This window comes from Peromyscus leucopus, chromosome X, assembly GCF_004664715.2.
Source record: "Peromyscus leucopus breed LL Stock chromosome X, UCI_PerLeu_2.1, whole genome shotgun sequence".
NCBI lineage: Eukaryota > Metazoa > Chordata > Mammalia > Rodentia > Cricetidae > Peromyscus > Peromyscus leucopus.
The window spans coordinates 113,259,609-113,284,267 of NC_051083.1; the positions used below are offsets into that span (position 1 = coordinate 113,259,609).

Consider the following 24,659-nt stretch of genomic DNA (forward strand, 5'->3'; position numbering starts at 1 on the left):
TTCACCACTTTATGCTTGTTAAAAATAGCAGAGGATGCATTTTAGCACTGTCATTTTACACACTGCAAAAAATCATTTTTACTACAATTATCTCATTTCTCCACTGTTAGATAATTAATAATGGAGCAAGGAAAAATCCTTCCCAGATATGTACTGTTATCAAGCATCTTGGATATTGTACTTTTCCAGAAATTTAGCCAATTGACTTTCTTTTCCATAAAGTGTATTTTTTAATAATGCTTATTGTTTTAGTTTGTTTTAGTGGCTTTTATATTTTATTAGAGACTCTTAAAGATAGAAAGGTTGAGATTACCTAAAACTAAATAAAAATCTATTTCCTTTGAGGTGAAAGTTATGGATAAAGCAGGATATTAAAGTTTTTGAGGATGTTGATTATAGTACAGTTTAGTTTAAAGGTGTTCCTATAATGCCCAGTTTGAAATTATTAGATACTCTCTGATGGAGCTGAGCTAGGAGCCTGTGGAACTGAAAATGGTGCCTTCTTTCCCATTAGGTGAAAGTTGTGGATGAACGGAGGTATCGGAAGGTCTTTGAAGATATCGTACGCATTATGGACAGAATGGAAAATGACTTCCTTCCTTCATTAGAACTTAGCAGGAGAGAGGTAAGCAGAGCTACACAGCTTCCTGTTTGCTGTCCATTTTGAGTTAACACAAAGGAAAGTGTGTCACTTGAAGGTGCATCAAGGTTAACATCTCCACTGGTGGCAGACTGTCTCTGTTCCAGTGTCAGCTTTGCAGTTTGGTAGATGGAGGAGCACATGAAGTGTCTTACCCTCTCAGAGATACAGCTCCCTTTTCTGGACACAAGTTAATACGTGATAAGCTCTTAAAACAGCACCTCCCAGCTCGGAAGCCCTCATATTGGTTGCTCTTGTTTGGCGCTCAGTTCATGTGTCTGAGGGAACAGAGCCTAGTCACAGAATTGGCGTGCTGGACCATGATCATTTCATCTCAGGATCCCTGGAACAATCAGAGGAGCCTTGAACAAGGTCAAAAGTTACCCAACACCTCCTCTGCTGGTGTTAGCCAAATAATGTATGAAAGCCAATGCTAAGAAGTTGTCTTGGTCTGTGAATACATGTGGTGGTTACACATCTGATTAATAATTACCTTATTCTTGATTCATATTGTCTATGAATAATCCAACTTACTTCCCCTACTAGTGATGCATGGTTGTGTCTGTCTGTTATTCCCCAGTTTATGTTTGAGAATGTGAAGTTTCGGCAGCTGCAAAAGGAGAAGTTCCAGATCAGCAACAATGGACAGGTTCCCTGCCATTTTTCTTTCATCCCTAAACTTAATGACAGCCAATACTGCAAGCCATGGCTTCGAGCTGAACCTTTTGAGGGCTACTTGGAGCCAAGTGAGTTTTCCCTTTACCCTTGCCTCTGCTTGCCGCCACCTCGGCTTAACTTCTAGTTCTCTAACCACCTGACTCTCGCTGTCTTTATATTAGTGATAGCTCTTTGTGTCCCATCTCTCCCCTGTGGTTGTTTGGTTTTGGTTTTTGAAGCCAGTCGATTTTCCACTGGGAAGCTCTGTGCTACAATGCACCATCTCTTTCATTTCAGATGAGACAGTGGACATTTCCCTTGATGTATACGTCAGCAAAGACTCTGTAACCATCCTGAACTCTGGTGAAGATAAGATTGAAGATATTCTCGTCCTTCATCTGGATCGCGGCAAAGATTACTTCTTAACCATCAGTGGGAATTACCTCCCAAGTTGCTTTGGTACATCCTTAGAGGCTTTGTGTCGAATGAAAAGGCCAATCCGAGAAGTTCCTGTCACCAAACTCATAGACTTGGTGAGAAGTACCCTAAAACATAAACCATCTTCACATTTAATTTGCACATTTTGTCCCCATTATTTCTGTGCCGTCTTTCTTCTTCTGGGATCAGGGGAACTGACAAATGATACAGAAGAATGTCACTTTATCTTAGCACTACTTTAATTCAATTAAGCTGGAAAGGGAAGAGAAGAGGCTAATGTGTCGTTAACTCTTGTTGCGACTATAGTAGATAATATATTCTAATTCTAAAATAAGATTAAAGGCTCTCTTAAAGCTATAATGCTTGTTAGGCTCGTCACACTCTTTCACATAAATTGGCATGTATGCTAGGTGTGGCAAGTGCACCATGCAGTATTATTCTCATTATGCTTATAAGAAAATTGAGGCCCAGAGGCATTCAGTTGCCCATAGTCCAATAAGTTAGTGACAGATCTACCACCCAGATTTTCTGACTTCCCCTCCAATATCCCTCCCTACAGTATATCAAATCAAACTTTGCTGCTGCTGAGAACACAAGCTGTTAGGGAAACTTAAGAACTTGCATCATAGACCCTAGGGGTGCTTACTACATGTAGAGGTCTCTATCCCCATCCAACATTGATAACAGACTCTTCAGATATGGAGCCTATGAATCTACATTTTACTAACATTCCAGAAGCATTTTTTTTTTGGTAGCCCAGGCTGGACTTGAATTTCCTGTTCAACTTAGAGTGACTTTAAACTTCTGATCTTCCTGTCTCCACCTCCCCAGTGTGGGGTCACAGGTCTATGCCATATGTCTGGTTTATGCAGTGCTGGGGATCAAAGCCAGGGCTTCTTCATACCTGCTAGGCAGGTACTCTGCCAACTGAGAGGCAAACTCAGTCCATAGACAATGCACACTGAGGCTCGTTCACTTCATGTGACTCAAGAAAGGAAAAGAGAAATATTTCCCACCCTTTCCCAAGCCAAGTTATGATATAATATCTATATTCTTAAGAGGAAAAAGTATATTATTTTCAGTAGAAACATGATTTAATAGCAAGTTCATTCTATTAAAAGGCACTTACGATAAATGAAACTATTGTTGGATTTGTGTACAGGTTGGCACTATACGTTTATTCTTATCTGTTCTTTTTAACCAAATGTAATGAAGAGCCAAATGTTATCATGTGTATAAAATCACACTGGTGCTTAGGCCTGGGCAGAGCTAGTGATTGCAGCATCCAGCAGGAAGGGTTAGAGCAGCGGCGGCAGCGGCGGCTGCGGCAGCAGCAGCAGCCGCCTGCTCCCATGTATCTGTGCCGTTGCCATGGAACTGTTGCACCTGTGACTCAGACAGCAAATTACAGCACTGGAATTTTATTTGTTTCCATAGAGCTCTCATGATGGAAGGTTTTACCTGTGCTTGACAGAAAACCATTTACTACAGAAATTTATATCCCGCCAGCCTGGTATTTCTCGTAATTGTTTTTCTCCTAACACCATATTCCCTTTCTGTATTGAAAAAAAAAAATTATACAATGTAGTCTGATCACAGTTCCCCTCCCCCAACTCCTCCCAGAGCCTGCCCGCCCCGCCCAACCAACTCCACACCCGTTCTTTCTCTCTGATTGTAGAAAGCAAACAAAGAGGCAAACAAAAACAAACTAGAATTTTTTTAAAGGAAAAAAAAATCACAAGAAACACACACGGGCACGCACACACATGTAAACAAAAACTATGAAAACACAAGATGGGAAACCATGCAAAAGGCCAGTAGGACAAAAAAATGCCCAAACAAAGCAATATGAGACAAAAAGTCTACAAAAATACCATTGGTTCATTTTGTTTTGGCCATTTCCTGTTGGGCATGGAGCTTACCACCATATTCCTTATTTTTCAAATTTTGTGTTTCACCTGTTAAAATAGATTATGCATGATTTTTTTCTACTTTATCCCAAACACTATTTCCTAGCTTTCTTTGTTTCTGCTTTTTATTTTATTATTATTTTTAATTTTTTGAAAACGTTTTTTGTTTTACACACACACACACACACACACACAGACGTGTGTTTTGCCTGTACACATGTCTGTGAACCATGTGCGTGCCATGCCTACCCACAGAGGCCAGAAGAGGGTGTTGGATTCCTCTGGAACTGGGTGGTTGTAAGCCACTGTCTGGGTAATGGGAGCCAAACTCAGGGCCTCTGCAAGAGCAACAAAGGCTCTTAACTGCTGAGCCATCTCTCTACCCCTGTTCCTTCCTTTTATGAAAAATGTCAAATGTGTAAGAAAAAAACAGAATAATACAGTGAACTCCCACATGACTTACACACACACACACACACACACACACACACACACACACACACACACTTTTTTGTACCATTTAAAATTAAGTGGCTCTATATCAGCTCGACACTATAAACACTTCAGCCTGTATCTCTTAAGAAAAAGGACAAACTTTTGCATACACACAGCACTATTATTGTACTTCAGAAAACAGCAGTCCACAATGCCATGTAGCATCTCATTTATATTCGTATTTTTCCAGTTCTATTAATGTCTTTTATAGATTTTTAAAAACAAAAATGCAATCTTGGTTCATGCTGTATAACATATGTGTATATATGTACATATATGTGTATACATATATTCATATATATGCTAAGGTTTCTATTGTATTTTTCATAGTAGAGCAATTCTCCATTTTTTTCTTTTTAATAAATATTTATATTTTATAATTAATTTAATTTTACATATCAACCACGGATTCCCCTGTCCTTCCTCCTCCCACCCCCCAGCCTTCCCCCCAACCTACCCCCTATTCCCATTCTTTATTGTCATTTGCTTTTTAAGAGTCTAGTTTAGTTGCCCAAGCATAGGTCTATTATTTCCTAAATTTGGACAATTCTTCTTGGTATTTTTAACTTATCCTTGTATACCCTCTCTTTACTTTTTATTTCCTATCAACTAGACCATGGCTTATTTTTATCAAAATCAGTGGCAGCATAATAGTACCCTGACCATAATTTTTCCATATTCTGGGAGTGACTAGGAGGCTCAACCAGCTTTAAAGGGTCTTCCTGTATATAAAATATATTATCAGGCAAGTCGACCACACCCATAAATAGAAAGTAGACAAAATCATTAGAGGAATCAGTGGCTCTGTAGAGGGCCTTCCGTGCTCTTTTAGAACATAATTGACTCAGGGTTAAAGAAATAGAACCTTGGTCATTTGTAATTACCTAATGACTTTTTATTACATTATGCGTGCATGATCATTTGTTCTTTTTGAAAGTTCTTATCTTGTAGACTTTAGGGTTCTTATTCTTTCCATGGTTTATTGCATTTCAGTGTTATTAAATTACTGTATCTCATCAGTAAGGAAATTATCCGTCTTATTGTGCGGCAGTAAACAGGAATCTAAAATAATCACTTCCCTTTCTGAACACTTTTCTGCCTGTTTTGACTCTGAAATACTTCTTTAGGTGTCATGTTCATTCACGCTTTTCCAGGACCCAATGGGCTCTTTCCAAGCCCATGAGACAGTGCCCTTAGTACTGGTACATGTCCTCTATTGTAGTGTGTGCTATAAATTCAGGGTGAAGCCAGGACCAAGTTCAGTGCGTATGCTCTGTCTCCATGTACTGTTTCAAGAAGATTCTTATGTTACATCTGCTTCCTGCCAAATGCAAAATGAGATAATTGGCATGAATATTTTTGTTCTTCCAACCATTTTCAATAATAGAGATTCTACAACTCCTAGGGTAGTTGGGGTTAGGTTAAGAGGGAACAGATGAGAATTATTTGCTGTTGTAATTATTTATATTCTTTTTCCGAACAAAGACACACTTCTCTGATTTATTAACTAACATAGTTAACTAGCAAATAATCATCAATATTTATTACATGCTGGATATAAAGTAGTATGGAGATTATGTGAGTTTTTGTAATTTAGTGTTCGGGAAAGTATACTTGCTTGCAAAATATAGCTAAGTTCAAAGTCATGGTTAATAGTTTTGTTTGAGATAATTTGAACATTAATGATCTTTACTGGCTACTGCTCACTGTATTTGGTTAAGTCAATATTTTGGGAAATGATTTAAAGTGAATGTTACAGAGATTGTAATTTGTATTCACAGTAGATTCCTTCCTACAGTTACTCTAGCCCTTGTGTGCTATAAAAGCTTATCGATTCACCAGACAATCTCTGTAAAATCAATCTCAGAATCAGCCTATTTTTGTCTTAATGGATATTTGATGCTTGTAATATTAACAATATCTAGAAATATGTTCAGTACATATTAATAAAGTAGATTAGAAAAGTGATTTGGAGTTGACCATAGACATGTTTCCAGTCAAATCAGAGTACTTAAGAAACAAATATGTGTTTAGGTATAGTCTGAGAGACTCTTCTAGAAGTAAGGGGCACCTTGAAAAAGGATGCAAAATAAAAGAAAAGTGACAATGGATGGGAAATTCTAACATTTCCCTGGAAACGGTGAAGGGTCAGATTATATTACATGAAACTGGTTCTGTAGTATAGGGGTAGGCAATGGCCTCAAAATCAAGAGATGTACTTATGCTTGAGCCAGAGATTATCTAGGACCTTCGGGAGACTTTGAGGACTACTACAAGGTTGTAAGTTGACATATTAGAAGGAACCTTCTGCTGTTGCATATAGAATGAGCTAATAGAAAGGAGACCAGGCTTGACGTGCCAGAACTGGTTAAGGGTTTTGGTTGCAAGTACAAACGTGGAAAAGATGAAAGGTGGGTGGAGAAAATTCCAATGAGGAGAAGGTTATAAAGCCTGAGATAAGAACTTGGTGATTCGTTCAGTACCAGTGCTCTCCTTACTCTGTGTTTGCTTTATCTTGCTGATCTAATCGTTCCTTTCTTGTCCTGTTACATGCATGATTTGTTTCTTCTATATATTCATATGAATTATTTCTTCTGAGAACTTCAATTTCCATTTAGTTATCATTAAATTTGAACCTTCTAGTTGGGCCCGGTGGTACACACCTTTTATCCAGCTACTTGGAAGACTGAAGGCAGGAGGATCACAAGAGAAAGTTAACAAGCCATGTCTCCATGTCAAAAGTTAAGAGGGGATGGGGGAGTTGGAGATGCAGCTCAGTGGTGGAGCACTTTCCCAACATAGCCCAGGCCCTGGGTTTAGTCCTCAGTACTGTCAGTCTGAATCCTCTATTTGTAAAGAACTCTTTTATATTGTTTTAGCAATGTTCACTACTGAGAACGTTCTTCTTAGGGTAAATGTTGGAGTTAGGAATGATGTGCATTATACTTGCTATGTGTCATGTCACTCCTGGAAAAAAGCCTGAAATGGGCTCCTGTTTCGAATGCGATCAACAGAGCCTTTTACAAGTACCCTTTCAAGTCCACTGAACTCCGGGATGAGTGACCTTTTATTAGTGGAGATTAACTACGGTTTATAGTTTCAAAATTCAGACTAGTGTTGAATTAAGCATAATTTACATTTGTTGTCTTTAAGCCTACATCCAGAGAAGTAAACTCGCTGTATGTTTTCCTTTTTCCACTTTCAAGTGTATGTGATGTGCATGTGTGTGTATGCATATTTGTGTATGTGTGCATTTGTGTGCACATGCATGTGAAGCCCCGAGCTTGATGTTGGGCATCATTCTCCATCTGTCTCCTACCGTATTTGTTGAGGCAGAATCTCTCAGTCAAACCCAGATCTCAATGATTTGGCTAGTCTTGCTAGCCAGCTTCTTCTGAAGCTCTCATATCTCCCCAAGACTAGACTTATAGGTGGGCCACCACACTCACCTAGCATTTGAGTAGGTTCTGGGGATCTGAACCCCATCACACTTATGTAGCAAATGCTTTAAACACTGAGCCATCACCCCAGCCACCAGAGGAATAAGCTCTTCATGTAAATTTGCTGCCAGTCCAGTTGCATTTAATCAGTCCTTTTGACTCTTAGAATTTTCTCTTTTATCCATTCCTCATGTTTATAGTATTGGAGGTGGAACTCAGTGTTTCATTCAGACCTTAGTAGTAGATAATCATTTACTACTAAGAAACACTACCTGGCCACTATTTTTAAATATATATATTTTCCCATTCTCGTGTTTTTTAATGATTTTGTGTGTGTATGTGCGTACGTGCGTGAGTACGTGTGTGAGTACGTGCGTGCATGTATACTTGGATAGACATGCATGTACCACAGCACGTGTGTGTTGTTCAGGACACCTCTTGGATGTTGGTTCTCTCCTACCATGTAGGATCCAGGGATTGAACTAGATCTGCATAAGTGCACCTCCATCAAGTGAACCTTCTCCCAGGCCTCATATTAGTAAAGAATTAGTTGATTCACTGCTGATTTAGCTTACGCATTCACACCAAGGACAATGTAAGAGGTCAGAGACAGTTTTATGGGTTGGTTCTTTTTTCTACCATGTGAGTTCCAGAGATTTAACTTAAGTGATCAAGCTTGGTTGTAAACGCCATGAACTGCTGAGCTCTTTCATGGGCCCGCATAGTAGTTCCTGTTTGTTTGGCTTTTTGAAACACTTTCTCTGTGTAGCTTTGGTGTCTGTCCTGGGTCTCTCTCTGTAGACTGGGCTGGCCTCGAACTCACAGAGATCCGCCTGCCTCTGCCTCCCAAGTGCTGGGAATAAAGGTGTGCGCCACCACTGTCTAGCCCCCGTGTTAGTTTTAAGGTGTTTCTCTCCCTCTTGACCTATGTTGATAGGCATTTAATGTTCCCCTTTGTTTCTGCACTTCATGTTTTCCTGTTCAGGTCTAGCAGACTGAACCTTCTGTAATGCTGCTCTAGTGGGGGCAATGGTTTAGTTGCTCAAAGGTAGTGAGTGGCTCCCCCATGCCTGACGCACACAATCTAGATTCATTAAGTTGTCATTCAGTGCCACCTTTTGTTTCTTGACATGTTTCTCAACATTGTCTAGTTAGCTTATGCTCCCCACCAACAAGATGAGTAAATTCTTCCCAGTCACCTTGTCACCTAACTTTTCTGAGCATTTGTTTCTTTCTGCCTCTTCGACCTTTGCTTCAAGCATGGATCTTGCTATGTTGTCCGGACCGGCCCTGAACTCCTGCATCCATGTGAACTTCCTGAGTAACTGTCATCACCGGCCAGCGCCACTGTGCCTGGCTTACTTCCACTTGTTATAGCCCTACCTCCAAATCCTGGGAATCAAGGGCTTACATGTGGCTCCGTAGTAGAAAGTTCGCCCAGCATACACAAAGCTCTGGGTCCTAACACCAGCTGACAAAAAAAAAAAATTTCCTGTGGTTTTGTTGTTGTTGTTGTTGTTGTTGTTTCAGTACATGTGGCCATATATTGGCAACTTGTACATATGAATTCTGAGAATATCAGGTTGTAAATTCTGAGACAAGGAGGACCAGACTCCATTGGAAACCAAGGTCAAGGAGCAACCACATCTTTCTCCTTTCTGTGCTCTTATTTGTCACTGTTCTCCTTAGAAGATATTTAACGTAGCCCTTTGTACTGGTAGTTGGTCCCCAATCAAAGGAAACTTCTTTCAGGGCCTACAATGACATAAAATCCCTGCTTCATTTTGCTTGGTATATCATGTGTCACGTGTTCATCAGAAGACAAATTCAAAGTCTGTCAGATATGTTAAAAAGTATTTCTAGCTGGGTGGCAGTGGTGCATGCCTTTAATCCCAGCACTCGGGAGGCAGAGGCAGGTGGATCTCTGTGAGTTCGAGGCCAGACTGGGCTACAGAGTGAGTTCCAGGAAAGGCACAAAGCTACACAGAGAAACTCTGTCTTGAAAAAAAAGTATTTCTAAATTTAATAAAATGTTGGAGTACAAAACTTTTGTTAAATTAGATGGCTGGTACTCAGAATCAATTTCACATTTAGAAGTATCATGATGATAGAACAATGTGTACCGACTAGGACTCTGACTACTTTATTTCACATGGTATTTAAGTTTAGATAAACTTGGAAAATCATGTTCAATTCATAATGTATCTAACAGTACTAAAACCCCTAATTGTCATATATAACAACAACCAGGGAAAAATAGGTTCAGGATTATCACTTGGAATGTTAGGGAATACACACATACTCACTTCCACTGCAGGCGCCCTGGCTTCTCTGACAGGAACACTTAGCTTTCTCCTTAGAGCTACCAGACCTGAGATGTGATTTATACTCGATTTTCTCAGTGGTCTATAATGGGAATGGGAAGAGTCCAGTTGAGAGTCTCTGGGCAGTGTATCCCACCTCTTCCTAACTTTAGATTGCTTCACTGTCCCTATGAGGAAAATATTTTACCTGCTTCAGAGCTAAAGACACTGAGACAATATGAAGTTTGGTAAATTGCTTGAGCAATCAGTAAGAGGCAGAAGGAAGATTTGTACCAAGGCCTGTCTAACATCAGTACCTATACTCTTGGCGTTGACCATGCTGCCTTGTGAATAGCGTTTCTCACTGTTCCTAGCTGATTGTAGTACTCGCACAGATTTCCCCTGCCTCTCTATCTAGGAAGCACTTGTGTTGTCCTTTCTGTCTACATGAGTATAGTGATCATGAATGGGGTTAGTCAGACCTGGGTTCCAATTCTGATTCTGTCACTTATTACCTATGTGTGACCTTGGGCAAATAACTTAACCTCTCAAAGCCTCAGTTTCTTCATCTGTAAAATGGGAATAATGTTTCACATTAATGTGCAGATAAAGTGACATCATATATAAACCCTTTGCATGGCTGCTGGTACATGGTAGCTATTCCTAGGTGGTGGTGACCATTGCTGCTGCTCTCACTCTCACTGGGTTGGAATGACTTCAGAAATAACAAGGAAGCTAAAAGCGCTCTTTCCCCTGCTGCTTCTTTGTGTTTTATGTCCACTAGGAAAATAGAGGAACTGATAGATACTCTGATCCACAAAGCTCTGAGATAAATCCATTTACATTTCAATGGGACTTTCAAATCTGGGGAGTCTATTGGCCTTCACGGAAGGAGGTGGGTGGGTACTGGGAGAGGGAAAAAGTTCTTGGAGGCTCTTAGAGATTCCGGGGACAAGCTGGGATGAGAACAGCAATAAAAAGGGATAGCTTATCCCCTGCTTCTGAGTGGTTACGCTCAGGCCAGCAGCCGAGTTCTTCCATGGAGGCAGCATTGGGGTGTGGTAAGAACTACACATGACAGAAGATAAGCAGGAAGTCACAGCACCAGGCTTGATTAGATCCTCAGACGGCTTCCGGGGGCACAAAAGTCAAGGCCTGTAAAAGGATGGTTTTTGAGTGATAATTTCAGCAAACTATGTAATAATATACTATGCATGACAAAGAACTTTGCATGTAGAAAATGTGTTCTGTTTTCAGTGTTCATCATTTGAAGGATTTTGAGCTTTTAAAAACCTATGTGTCTAGCAAGCTGGCAAGATCTAATACTGAGCTGTTTCTAATTCTGTGAATTAACTCTGATCATTGTCTATCTGCCAATGACTTTTCTCCTGCTCTGCTCTCAGGAAGAAGACAGCTTCCTAGAAAAGGTAATTCAATCCATTGGTGGTAACGAAGGTTTCCTTGTGCCTGATTAACACTTAACTGTGGTCCCTGGAACTTGTCCCTAAGCATTCTCATATCAGAGGCCTCTGACTTGGTGAGAATTCCTTAAGAAGCCCCGATGTCCTGACAGGTGTCTTGAAGTATGATCAAAATACAAGAACGATGTTTATTCATCTGATAAGTTGTTGATACTCTGTATGTAAAAGAAATAAAACTCAAGGATACAGATTTATTTTTTGAGACAGGGTCTCGAGTATTACAGGCCTCAAACTCACTATATAGCAAGAATGACCTTGATTTTTTATCCTCCTGCCTCCACTTCCCCAGTGCTGGGATTACAGCACTCCTCATTTTATGCAGTCCTGAGAATCAAACTTGAGCCTTATAAAAGATGATAGATAAGCATTCTGCCGGCTGAGCTACATCTCTAGCCACCAGTGTGTGTGTGTGTGTGTGTGTGTGTGTGTGTGTGTGTGTGTGTACTGAAAGGGGTAAAACCTAGTGTACTGCCATTGAGCTATACCCCAGCCACATTTGCATTTCTTAATTTCCAGACAAGTGCTATACTATGAAGCTAGATCTCTAGCCCATATTTGTCTTGATATATCTTATCTGAAAACTCATGAGTTGGAGGGTACTGTTTAGCTGCCCCTGATTCCAATGATAGTAAAACCAAAAATTGCTATTCCTGTTGCATTAATAGTGATTTGGAAGCTGGGGAAATGGCCCAGTCAGTAAAGTATGTTGTTCGGATCTTAGAGAGTCTTTTAATTGAAAAAAAGAAAAAAAGAAAAAAAAACCTAGAGCCAGATATCAGGGTGAAAGCTGAAAGAGCAGCCAGCCACTAGTTCTTACCTCTACAAAATCCTCAGCCTAAAGAGAGTGAGTTCCTGTTTCCTTACACCTTATATACCTTTCTCTGCCTTGCCATATTACTTCCTGGGATTAAAGGCATGTGTGCTTCCCAAGCAAAGGCATGAGATCTCAAGTGATAGGATTAAAGGTGTGTGCTACCACTGCGTGACCTCTATGTCTAATCTAGTGGCTGGCTCTGTCCTCTGATCCTCAGGCAAGTTTATTAGGGTACACAATATATCACCACAAAAGTACTTGTCATGCAATAATGAGGGCCCAAGTTCAGATTTCCAACACCAGTGTAAACAAAAGAGCCAGGTACAGTAGCACACATCTGTAATGCCAGTGATGGGGACAGATACCAGGTGGGTCCCTGGAGCTCACTAGCCAGCCAGTCCAAAAGAATCAGTGAGCTCCATGTTCAGTGAGAGAACCTGTCTTACAAACTAAAATAAAATGGAGACAGACTGAGGAAGACAACTGATGTCAACCTCTGGCCTGCATACACACACACACACACATACACATGCATCCACATGGACCATACATACAAAAAAGGAGTGATTTTGGGACTCTTGACAATAGTGGTTAATTACTCAGAAGAATACCCAGATATGGTCAAGAAACAGAGTGCAGAGTAGAATTGTGGAGCTAAATCATAGATGGAGTAAAATCATAAATCATCTAATCTGGCCATCTGTCTTTAGACAGAGAAAGGTATTTTCTGTGTTCTATCAGCCAAGGCCCAAGGCCCAAGGCCCAGAAAGGTAGAAAATACTGTGAAAAGGCCCACTGGCACAGAGCACCAGAGTGTAAGGTATGGGTGTACTGTTTCGTGCCTCTCAAGTGGTATGCCCCTTCCGCAGGGCCTCACAGCCTCTTCCATCCCCAACTGGAGATGCCAAGCTTTCCTCGGGGAGGGAACTGCTCAACAGACATTCCACAGCATGTTCATAGAGGGTTTGAGGGACCTTCCCATTGGGTGGAGTTGAATGCATTTTGAAGGTGAAGACTCTTTAACCACTAGCATTAAGATTACAAAGTATAGGCTTATAAGGCAGAGTATGTCTTGTTGAAGAAGGCAGAGTGTCTTGGTTCCCCTTTGAACATCAGAGTTCACAATAATGTACAGAACATTTTTTTTGTAAATATTCTTTCCCCATTTTCTTACTGTATCCTTTCCTAGACTTCAGAGTCACAAGTGTGACATTTCCTATTATCACACATGAATTTGGAAGTGAATGGTAGATGCTTTATATAACCTACTGACATTTTATTAACCTTTTAAACCACTAAGGCTTGAGACATCTTTGCTTCTTAGCTCTTCTCTGTTAAGGGCAGTCCATGTTCTGTCTATTCAGTTAGACAGTGCCTTGTGTTGTCTTAATGCCTCAGGACAGGAAAAACCTTTAGTTGGATGTCAGATTTTTTTGAGTCAATGATGAATAATTTATATATGGTAAGTTTGGAGGCATCTGCTAAAGAATCTGCACATGTGTTCTGTTTGGTCCAGAAAGTTAGTAGAGTGCATTATGAAGTGTTTGGATGCCTGCATGTAATACATACAACCAGAATGAAGTCCGTGGGTGACTTCACCAATAGAAGTTATAGAAACTATGTAGAATATGAATATCGAGACATAACATCCCAGGGAAAGAAAGAAAATGAATGTGAAAACAGATACATAGAGAGATTTGAAATAGTAACCAGCAATAACTACTCCTTTCTCTTCCCTGTAGCAGCTCAGAAAGTTCATTGGTGCTTATTCAAAAGCACCATGTTAAGAAAAGAACTGGACGCTGCTGAAGTTATGTGGTCCCTGTGAGCATAGTGCTGTGCTTTTTTCTTTCTCTTAAAGCTATATAGCTGGAGGTTATAGGTAGAACAGTGTCAGGCAAGAAGCTGAAAAGTTGACAATATATAATGTATGACTTAGAGGTGGCAAAAGGAAGCGGATGCTAAAAGCTGAACATGGCTTTCTCCATTGGAATTCTTCTGAGGCTGCCTTCAAATGCCCTTTTAGCCTGTTTTGGATACATTTTCCATATGCTTTATATTTGAATCTATAAACCTAAAAGATAAATTAATATTTATTTTTGAGCATTGGGAGATAATTGAGTTTATTTTACACTTTGAATTTAGTTATTTGTCTGATATATGTCACTTCTGGATTTTTATCTTATATTCTTTCAGAAGACTCTAACAATAGAAAGGTAGGTAAAACAAATAATAGCCCTTAGAAATCTTTGCTGAGCTATTAACATAAATAATAACTTCTGGAAGTAGACCCTTGAGTTTTCATGGTATTCTAGCTCCTCAGTTGCTATTATATTCCAGGTTATTAGTTTTGGATTTTGGAGCTTATGATTAGAAAATTGGATCAAGTTCATATTTGTGCATCTAATGTGCAGAATTGTCTTTAATTCCTCCGAACCAAATCAATTCAGTTAAAGAAACAATGAGAACTCCCAGTAGTATTTGTGGTGAGACCTGAAGGAGAGTTAGTGTAGAAAAAACTGAAACCTGAGTGTAAGCACGGCCCCTCGAGGTGCCGTGTTAACAACTGTGATTTCATGGTCCAGCTACTAGTCACGTGTAGACTCTGCTGTGACTGTATTCTATTCTGCCATGCTGGTTCTCACTGCACAATGTGGAATGCGTCCATAGGATGCACACCATAAGCACAAGTGAAATGCTTACTGAGTGAATGAAGCATTTGGGGAAGGAGATTAACTACTGGGACCATTACTGAGGGCCTCCTGAACATGGATGTCTCTTGTGAGAAAAAAATACAAATGCATAAGAGACAAAGATCACATTGTATCCACTTGAACAGGTTTTGAAAGAGATTTCTCTCTTTATTCTGAGGCCCCTTTGATTTTCATCCCTTTTCATCTGTTAGGAGAAATCCCTTCTGCAGATGGTCCCCTTGGATGAAGGTGCCAGCGAGCGACCCCTTCAGGTGCCCAAGGAGATCTGGCTTCTAGTAGATCACTTATACAGATATGCATGTCACCAGGTGAGTGTGAGAAAACCTTCCCTGAAACTTCAGAATGTGCATAAATCCTGTAGGAAATTATAATGCTTCACATCAGCGTAGTGCATTTCACTGTCCCAAGCAACCTCCATGTGGCTGCTCTGTCCAACCTCTAAAGCATATTAGCTAAGCAGGTACCTGAGACCACACTCCGAGTTTGATGGCAGAGCCATGACCAGAACTGAAAATGCCCACGGCTTGTTTATGCACTTTGCATTGAACGACTGAGTACTCCAGTCTGATGACAATTTTAGGTGCCATGTAGCCAATTGCAAATTTTAAAATTGAAGCAAACTTCAAGTCCATTTATTTAACATAGCACTACGTTTTTTTTTTAAATCCTATACTAAACAATAGCCATGCCCAATTCATTCCCGAAAAGAAAGAACTTTCTTTAACCATATTGAAGACAGTGTTCTCAATTTTACTTTGACCAATATAACTTGAAAAACCAAGTTTTATCATGAATGTACCATTTCCTCCTTTCCAGGCATCCAATTCTGTCCACATTTGATACACTTATGATTATGTAGGGTACACTCTGCCTTATTTTTTGGAGGCTCAGTGGACTACTTGGCTTCCTGATCTAGCCATGTAGTCCCTTGCCCTATCAGGTAGAAGCTAACATGTCATTTTTGAACATGTCATCTTCTTGCTTGAAAGAAACTTTCCCATGGACTATAGAAACGCTAAAGGAAAACAATGCTACACCCATACCTCCTTCCCTAACCGTTAATGCATGTGCCACCCCTCACCTTCTGCTGCGCTCCCAGTTTCTGGGCAAGCTTCATAACTTAAGTGGATGGCTAGCTTGCCTTGTTCCCTTCATTCTGATTTCTTTCGTAGGAGGACCTGTTCCAAACCCCTGGAATGCAGGAGGAGTTACAGCAGATCATTGATTGTCTGGATACCAGCATTCCTGAGACAATCCGTATCCTTTCTGCTCAAGGCTTGGGAATCTGGACAGATACATGGCCAAAGTCTTTTCCCACCTGCATTTTATGTTTGTGTTTCTACAATGATTTTTGTTATCGTCTTATTATAAGATAGTCACTGACTATCCAGTTATTTTCTCAAAACCTTTCAGGAATTTTTAGTCGATCTTTGTGTAAGACTAAGAGGAATCAAGGGGTGGGTAAGAACAACTTCGAGTGAGCATGGGACATAGGCTCCATAGCATGAGTACTGCCATCCTTCAGCCAGCTGGTCATTGCTGCTAACCTTCCCACCCCACCCACATGCTCTCACTAGGGCAGGAAGAAGAATGAGAAAAACACTGGCAACTAGTTTATACCCCATCCAGTGGACCCTATCATTGTGCAGGGTGTGCTCCCTGAGTCTCTGGATTAGTGAAGGGACTCCAAAGGGACTTTGGCCAATTCTGTGCCTACTTGGCTGCAGAGTACCTGGACCATTCATTATCAAGCCCCAGTCAGGAGTAGTGTGTGTGTGTGTGTGTGTGTGTGTGTGTGTGTGTGAGAGAGAGAGAGAGAGAGAGAGAGAGAGAGAGAGAGAGAGAGAGAGAGAGAAACCATCCCTAGAGAGGCTTGAGGAAGGGAGCCAGTCAGATGTGTATGTGGCTTTTCGCTGGGTCCCTCTCCCCTTGACTCGAGGTGACGCAGCTGGCAGTAACCACTCTGTGGCTGAAGCACTGCTCATTTTCCTGGAAGCCCTGCCCGAGCCCGTCATCTGTTACGAGCTCTACCAGCGATGTCTTGACTCTGCTCACGATCCTCGGATCTGCAGACAGGTGAGAGTCTTGCTGCTCTGAGGATATGGCCCGTGCAGGTTCTCCCAGAGAGAAATCATCAGTTTTACAAAGCTACGTGATAGAATGGGCCTGGGTCTGTCATTCATCACAGAACAGCATTGTTCAAAGTTGTGACCCTCGAGCCAGGCGGTGGTGGCACACGCCTTTAATCCCAGCACTTGGGAGGCAGAAGCAGGCAGATCTCTGTGAGTTCGAGGTCAGCATGGTCTACAGAGTGAGTTCCAGGAAAGCCAGGGCTATACAAAGAAACCCTGTCTTGGAAAAAAAAAAGTTACGACTGTGGGAGCCAGTGAGATTGTTTAGTGAGTAAAGGTGTATCCCACCAAGCCTGATGACCTGAGTTTGATCCTCAGAACCAAAGTGATGAAAGAATCAAGTCCCAATAGTTGTTCTCTGATCTCCACAAGTGCCCTGCCCTCGACACACACTATAAATAAATGAAGTTGAACCCCTTGATTTTAGGTACTATTATTTTCTGTTCTATTGGAATGTTTTCTAGCTGGTCTATTTCTGTTAACAGAAAATTTAGTGGGGTGGTTATTTGAACCCTTGGGGTATTTGGCAAAGCTAATTGAAAGTACAGTTCTAGCTGTCATTACCAGGAAAAGTGGGTAGCAGTTGGGAGCCTTTCTTCTTCTTCTTCTTCTTCTTCTTCTTCTTCTTCTTCTTCTTCTTCTTCTTCTTCTTCTTCTTCTTCTCCTCCTCCTCCTCCTCCTCCTCCTCCTCCTCCTCCTCCTCCTTCCTCCTCTCTCCTTCTTCTTCTTTCCTTCTCCTCTTTCCTTCTCTTTCCTTCTTGGTATGTTTTTAATCTTGAGAAGAATTTGGTCTACAATGGCTGAGACTAGCTATGAATCACATTAGTGAGTGTTGGTAGGAGGTACTCATCATTGCCACGTAATTGTAGAGAAAAACGCTTAAGTTGACAGATGCCTTTGCTGTTGGGGGAAAAGGAAAAAAAGAACAGATGAACACTTACCTTCTGGTGAGGCACTGTGGGAACATGATTCTAAGGTGAGTAGATGGCCTGGTCATTGAATAGAGAGAAACTAAACCAGCCTCACTTCAGAGTTATAATTCAGTAGGTAATATACTGGTCATGAGTAAGTAATAGAGTATAGTGACAGACAAATGGGGCCTATAAGAGATTACAAAATGTTCTTATGGCAGCTATAAATTCGTATTCCCTTTAAGCTATTTACCTCACTCCACACTCCTCTTTAATAAACAGGTAATTTCCCAGCTTCCAAGATGCCATAGAAATGTTTTCCGCTACTTGATGGCATTCCTTCGTGAACTCTTAAAATTCTCTGACTACAACAATGTCAGCGCCAACATGATCGGTAAGGGTGCTTCACAAGAAAGTCTGTGTGGAGTGTTTGCTCGGAATAATCTGTATGCATTGTACATAATGTATACCTATTTGATATTCGGGAACATGGGAGTCACCTCCCTCCTGCTGTTCTTGTTGCCTGCACCCCGAACCTTGAGGTTTTGCTAAGGTCATGTCTGACAATGGGTTTCCCCTTTTCTTTCTCCTACCCTCCAGCTACTCTTTTCACTAGCCTTCTCCTAAGGCCTCCACCAAACCTCATGACAAGACAGACTCCAAGTGACCGCCAGCGTGCCATCCAGTTCCTTCTGGGCTTCCTGCTCGGGAGTGAGGAAGACTAAGGCTTTTCCTATCTGAGATCCTAGAAGAGGAATATCTTGGGCTCCAAGTATTTCAGAATGATTTGAAAAGTCCTGACACAAAAAGGGTCTACTGCAGGATCTTAAGTTCTATTAATATTACAAAGGGAAGAGTTTCTTAATCCCTCCTCACCATATCCTCCTACACAGCAAAATCCTTTTAGACATATATTGCAAAGCCAAAGTTACCATATTTTGGTGTTTTGTGTTTACTCTTTGTAAAGCAAAGAGGTCTGTATTTACACTCCTTTACCTAGGGCTGTGTTTTCTGCCCTGCTTCCCAGTCATCATGATTATCTGTAATACCCTAGGCCTGGATTGTGAGGCACTCCCAGTCTAGGCCTACAAGCACTACTTGCTGTAACTCAGACTTGTCTGGAGTCCTTTGGATCATGCACTTTGGATCCACCCTCATCCCATGTCACTACTTCACACTCCTCCTCCATCCATTCTGTCACTTTGAAGGAAGCCTGGATGAGGCTAGTGACTCCATGGGTAGCCTCATCAGCGAGGCTCACTGTCTACATGTTCCATGCATTTGTGCATTTCTACTACAATGTCTGTGTCACTGTAACGTTGGCCTTCTTGTGGATCCGCACTTGGTGGAGCCCAATTCCCTTGTCTCAGATCATATTAGCTTACATAATTTTATGACTGTAGAGATGGCATCCCACTGATGTGAGAAAATCACAATAGCCAGGAAAGCACTGTGAGTATTTTGGGAGTGAAAATGTCCATGCTTGGCAGTCCTGCCTCCTACTTCCCTTTACCTGTTCGTATCCACACTTGACATGAGGAGTAATCCTGGATGTTAGGGAACCCATCTCCCACTAGAAACACGCTTCCAGAATAATGTTTGCATCACAGTCGAAAAAGGAGCCTGTGCACCTCAAGTGAGGCCCCTGGATCTTTCCCCCTCCCCCAGACCAAATATTGAGGGGAACCCTCAGATCCCTTTCTCCTATCTTCTGAAGTATCAGGGGGAGACATTGCCCTCTCTCAGCAGGGCTGACTCTGGGCTCCATATCTGGCTCCTTCTAGTAAAGAATTTAAAGACTGCCCTTGCCTCCTAGTTACTCGAGTTATCTAGTGCTGTGTAAGAGAGACTGGTCAGTGGGACCAGCCACACACATTACCTCTCCCACCTTCAACGACTCTGAGGTTTTCATTTCATTCAAGCCTTGCGGAACCGACAGACTTCCTAAAACTAGTCTGTTGGTTGACAGCTACTGACTGCAGACTGCCTGGTGAAATTGGCTTGCTTGGTTGTCTTTCAGTGAAACCAACCCAAGTTGTCTCTTGGTTAAGTTACACCAAATTAACATGGGGTGTAAGGAACTTGTATAAGGCTTGGGTACTGATTCCATGACTCTTGTAGCATCCACGAGAGGGCCAGGGAAACATCCACCATCAAATGGTTTTCCAGTTCCCTCATCTCCTCAAAATTGAGTTCTTTGGAGAACAAAAGGTATGTATCCTGCAATAGACCGCTTAAGCCCTTACCCAAATGAGAGTTGGAAAATCGGAGGCAGAGTGTTGGGGCCAGCTCACTGAAGATCTGACTGGTAAACAGTTAGTTAGTGGAAGACTGAGAGGGAAGAGTCTTGTCACACCTATTAGGCCGGAAAGTACCACCAAAAAAGCAGATGATAGGGGCTAGGGCAAGGTGGTCCACAGGGAAATGCCTCTCCTGTGCCCATTTTATAATATCTTGCCAACCTTGGGTGTTTGGGTGACCAAGAATATGGTTAGTAGGGGCTCTGTGAGGCATGCATGTAGTGTCCTTCCTTCATCAGGCCAAAGCACCAACTTGCTTCACTGCCTCAACCTTTTGTCCAGCTTGGCCTGGGATGTATATAGGGTTGAGGGTTTTAGACAATCTCCAGTAGGGGATACAAAGTAGATCAGATGGAAGAAACCTGCTTCCCTAGCCTGCCTTATTCAGCACGCCAACCTCTAATCCCTAATTCCTCCAAGGTACTGTTTCATACTTCTTCTTAGTTAAGGATTTCAGATCCAGCTGGTAGGGAAGGACACAGCACCTAGTGTCTTAGGGAAGAAATGATTCCCATCTGTTGGCTGATAGTGCATTGGTTTCCCTTCTACTCTTTTCTGATTCTTAACCGGAAGTTCTTTGTTATATTTCACAAAAATGTCTTGGTCACTAAGCAAAGCTGCTAGTGGGATTCTGTATTTTGTGTCATCTTTTTTATTATTATAATTTATTGCAATTTTTCTGAATAAATATATGTTGTGTGAAAAATCATTGTGATCTTAGAAAGAACTGATGTGGGGATACTTATGTCACCTGGTCTCACTTGGTTTTTTTGGTAGTCCCCATCAACTATACCTGTACCTGTCATCACCCAGTTTACATAGAAAGGCCATTTTCAATTTTTGCACTGGGTCTGTCACTCCATTTTAGTGTGCTTAGTTACCATGCACAAAGCCTTGGGTTTGGTCCTCGGCACCAGGACCACAAAAATGTGTTTTCCTGGGCTGGTGAGATGATTCCACGGGTAAATTACTTGCCATCAAGACTGATGCCCTGAATTCAGTTCTAGAACCCACATGGTAGGAGGGAACTGACTCCTGAATATGTCCTCTGACCTCTACACATGTGTTGTGGTGTGGCCACATAAATGAATAAAATTGCAGCTGGAGAGATGTCTCAACAGTTAAGAGCACTAACTGCTCTTCCAGTGGACCCAGATTTGGTTGCCAGCACCCACATCTGGCAGCTCACAACTGCTATAACACCATCTCCAGGGGATCTCACAGCCTCTGCAGGCACCTGCACACATATGGTGTGTGTACACATACACACAAATAAAACAATAAAAATAAATATTTGTAATGAAAAAATTAAAAAGATGTATTTTCTCTAAGAGATGAGAAGCCATGTATTTTCAGAGACTGATAAAGGAGTCATGTACTTTTGGGGGTCAGCAAAGATCCTTATTTTGACCATGAAAATTCAGGCAACAGTTAGTTCATCTATTCCATTACACACCCCACCCCACCTCCTGGGATGGGATGTGCAGTGGAATCCCACTATATTGCTGAGGCTGGTCTTGAACTTCTAGACTCACTCAACCCTCCTGATCCAACCTCCTTTTAGCTAGGGCTCTAGTCACATACCATCTTGCCTGGTTGAATGTTGATCCTTAATCCTATAAATGTCACATCCATGATCCACCAGCTCCAGAAGTATGACAAGTCCTAACATAAACATTTCAGAGGAGCCCAGTTGCCCTTGCTCTTAGCCTAGCTGGATTAGATGTGACTCCCAAAGAGCCTGTCTTCACATAATCCATTTTATAACTTCTGAAAACCAATTTATTACTTGGGGTAATGAGGTGCATACATTTACCAAGACTTTGGGGAGGCTCTGGTATGAGCTCTCTGGCACTTGGAGGGGATGCTTGTCAGTTGAACAGGACACCAATGTTCCCTGGCCCATCTACAACATGAATTTGTAGCTTTTGATTTCATTACCCTTGAGACTAAAGAAGCTTCAGCTGGAGGTTTCTTCTCAGCCAGGGCCTTTTTCCAGTCCCCCCTCCCCCTCTGTGAGGCTGCCAGATGCATGTGCTGACTCAGTGTTGTTCGGAATCACTGTGGGGGTTTTCTAGCTCCACCCAAAGGCTTGGCAGAAGAAGGCGTTTCCTCCTGTGAATGGCGACTGACACCCGCAGTTTCTGTGTAGCAGGGGGCAATGTGGCATGGCAGGCACCAGAGCTGCCCTTACCTGAAGTTAGAGAGAAACCGAAGGGGCACCTTCCCTGCTGCTCTTGGATTCTAGGGGCCCCATTAGAGCCTTTCTGTTGCAAGGCAAGTTCAACAGGCTCTTGGTGTGGCTTAATGACCCATAGCCACATGGTGTAACTATAAAACCACAAAATGTTAAGGCGAGAGCCTTAGTAAACGAGCTAATCCATGGTCATTGTTCCAATAGGGAGTTTTAGGGGGGACAGTGATTGACCTGTCGTGTAGTATGATGGGAAGAAAAGGCTTAAGCTTCACAGTTTGACATGGGTCACTGAGCACTACATAACCGTAGCCTGTACTCCACACTTAACATTTAACCACACTTGTCTTGAGTCTGCTGTTCAATCCAGTTTCTGCCACTTCTTTTTTGTGAGTAACTTTAGATTGTTACCCTGTAGTTTTCTTGCCTGTAAAATGAAACAAGTATAATATTGGTCTTATGTGGTATAATTACATCACTTCCTTGTTAAAAAAAAATCCTGAAGCATTACCCAGTAGATTTAGAATATTGTCCCAACTTTCTCCTGGCCTTCGAGGTCTGGCATTGTTAAATGGACAGTAAATGAATATGTGCCAGCAATTGCACATGGCACAGAGAAGCTGCTATATGGATTCCCCACTCCCAGCTTTCTGTTTCTATCAAACTGACTGCACCTAAGGCTTTAGATTTCTTACTTAATGCTAATAACCTTGTTCACTAGGCGAGAACCAGCTTGGACTCAGTCTATCCAACTCTCCATCATCATCTGACTGTGAGACATGCCACCACACCACACCTAAGCTTCTGTATTTCAGACCTTATCTGTAACTTATTTTCATATTATTATTATTATTGTTATTAAATATTATTATTATTATTAGTGTGTGTGTGTGTGTGTGTGTGTGTGTGTGTGTGTGTGTGTGTGTGTGTGTGTAGGCCAGGGAATAACTTTCAGGATTCAGTTCTCTCCTTATACTGGGATTCAGGGATTGAATTCAGGTTATCAGGCTTGTGTGACAAGGTTTTGTCACTCACTGGCCCATCTAGGTGGCCCTCAGAAACCTTTTGGAATTGGGATATAACTTAACACCAAATATAGTGGTATACATCTGTAAACCCAGCGTTTGCTTGGGAGGCCAAACCAATTTCAAAGCCAGCCTGGGTTATATGCTGAGATCAAGGTTAGTCTTAGCTAATTAACAAGCCCCTGTCTTGATTGATTGGAGTTGTTTGTTTGTTTTTTCATTTATTTCTGTGTGTGTGTGTGTGTGTGTGTGTGTGTGTGTGTGCGCGCGCGCGCGCGCGCTCATGTACAGGTAGGTACAGGAATGTGAAGATGCCCACAGGAGCAGAAGATGGCATTGGATCCCCTGGAACTGGAGCTGTGGTTACAGGTAGCTGTGAGTTACTTGATGTGAGTGCTGAGAACAGAGCTCAGATCCTACTCAGGACAGTATGGGCTTTTAACACTGAGCCATCTCCTTAGCCACACCTGCTCAAATTAAACAACCACCAAAAAAGAAGGAATAACAAGCACACCCATGTGAAACATCTGGCTGCTGTCCAACTTTGGGAGCCGCACTGGCTGCTCTCCCCTTTCCTCCCTGGCAGCTTCTTGCTTTTTTAAGGAGCTTTGCCATATCCTGGGTGCCTAACTTCCACCTCTCTCTGCTTTGTGAGTAAATACCCGGGCCACCTCCAACTCCTTACCTGAACTGATTCTTAGCCCACAGTGCTACTTTCTGTCTCCTCGGTCCTGGGGAAACTATTTCCATCCCTCCGGCCCGCTGAGTAAAGAAAAGGAGTTTGCCTGCTCCTGAATCATGCTTTGAAGTTATGGTTCTGGACTGCCTCCTTCCTCATCTGCAGTTGAGGTGAGTGGTTCTCAATCCTGGCCTTCATTGTAGTCATCTACAGCTACGGTTCTCAAACTGTGGTCCCCAAGGACAGCAGCATCAGCAACACCTGGAAGCTGCTCTAATGGCTGCGGCATGTAAAAATTACCACTGCCATGGCCCCACTTAAGACCCTTCAGTGAGATTTCCATCTCAGGTCTTAGGCATGAAAATACCTTTAGAGCTTCCTAGGACATTGGTCCTCACACTACAGAGAGTCACCTGAGGACTTAAGAACTACCGGGAAGACTTAACTCAACTCCAAATTTCAGAGTAGGTCTAGGGGTGGATATCTTGTTCCATGTTCTGTTACTATGACAGAATACTTGAGGCTG

The 24,659-nt window shown here is 41.9% G+C and overlaps 1 protein-coding gene across 2 annotated transcripts in view; it reads left to right on the top strand.

Annotated features, from left to right (window-relative positions):
- Nucleotides 1-20,944, top strand: part of Ocrl (OCRL inositol polyphosphate-5-phosphatase) — a 58,261-nt gene extending 37,317 nt beyond the window's left edge. The window contains exons 16-24 of one of the 2 annotated variants that reach the window (XM_028887347.2): nucleotides 515-625; nucleotides 1,221-1,386; nucleotides 1,595-1,830; nucleotides 11,287-11,310; nucleotides 15,084-15,200; nucleotides 16,065-16,149; nucleotides 16,841-16,968; nucleotides 18,218-18,329; nucleotides 18,536-20,944. In XM_028887347.2, coding sequence (XP_028743180.1) covers nucleotides 515-625; nucleotides 1,221-1,386; nucleotides 1,595-1,830; nucleotides 11,287-11,310; nucleotides 15,084-15,200; nucleotides 16,065-16,149; nucleotides 16,841-16,968; nucleotides 18,218-18,329; nucleotides 18,536-18,660 — 1,104 coding nt within the window. In that variant the 3' untranslated portion in view covers nucleotides 18,661-20,944. The remainder of the gene's footprint in view (nucleotides 1-514; nucleotides 626-1,220; nucleotides 1,387-1,594; nucleotides 1,831-11,286; nucleotides 11,311-15,083; nucleotides 15,201-16,064; nucleotides 16,150-16,840; nucleotides 16,969-18,217; nucleotides 18,330-18,535) is intronic. The other variant, XM_028887348.2, reaches the window with a different exon arrangement.
- Nucleotides 20,945-24,659: the final 3,715 nt, after the last annotated feature.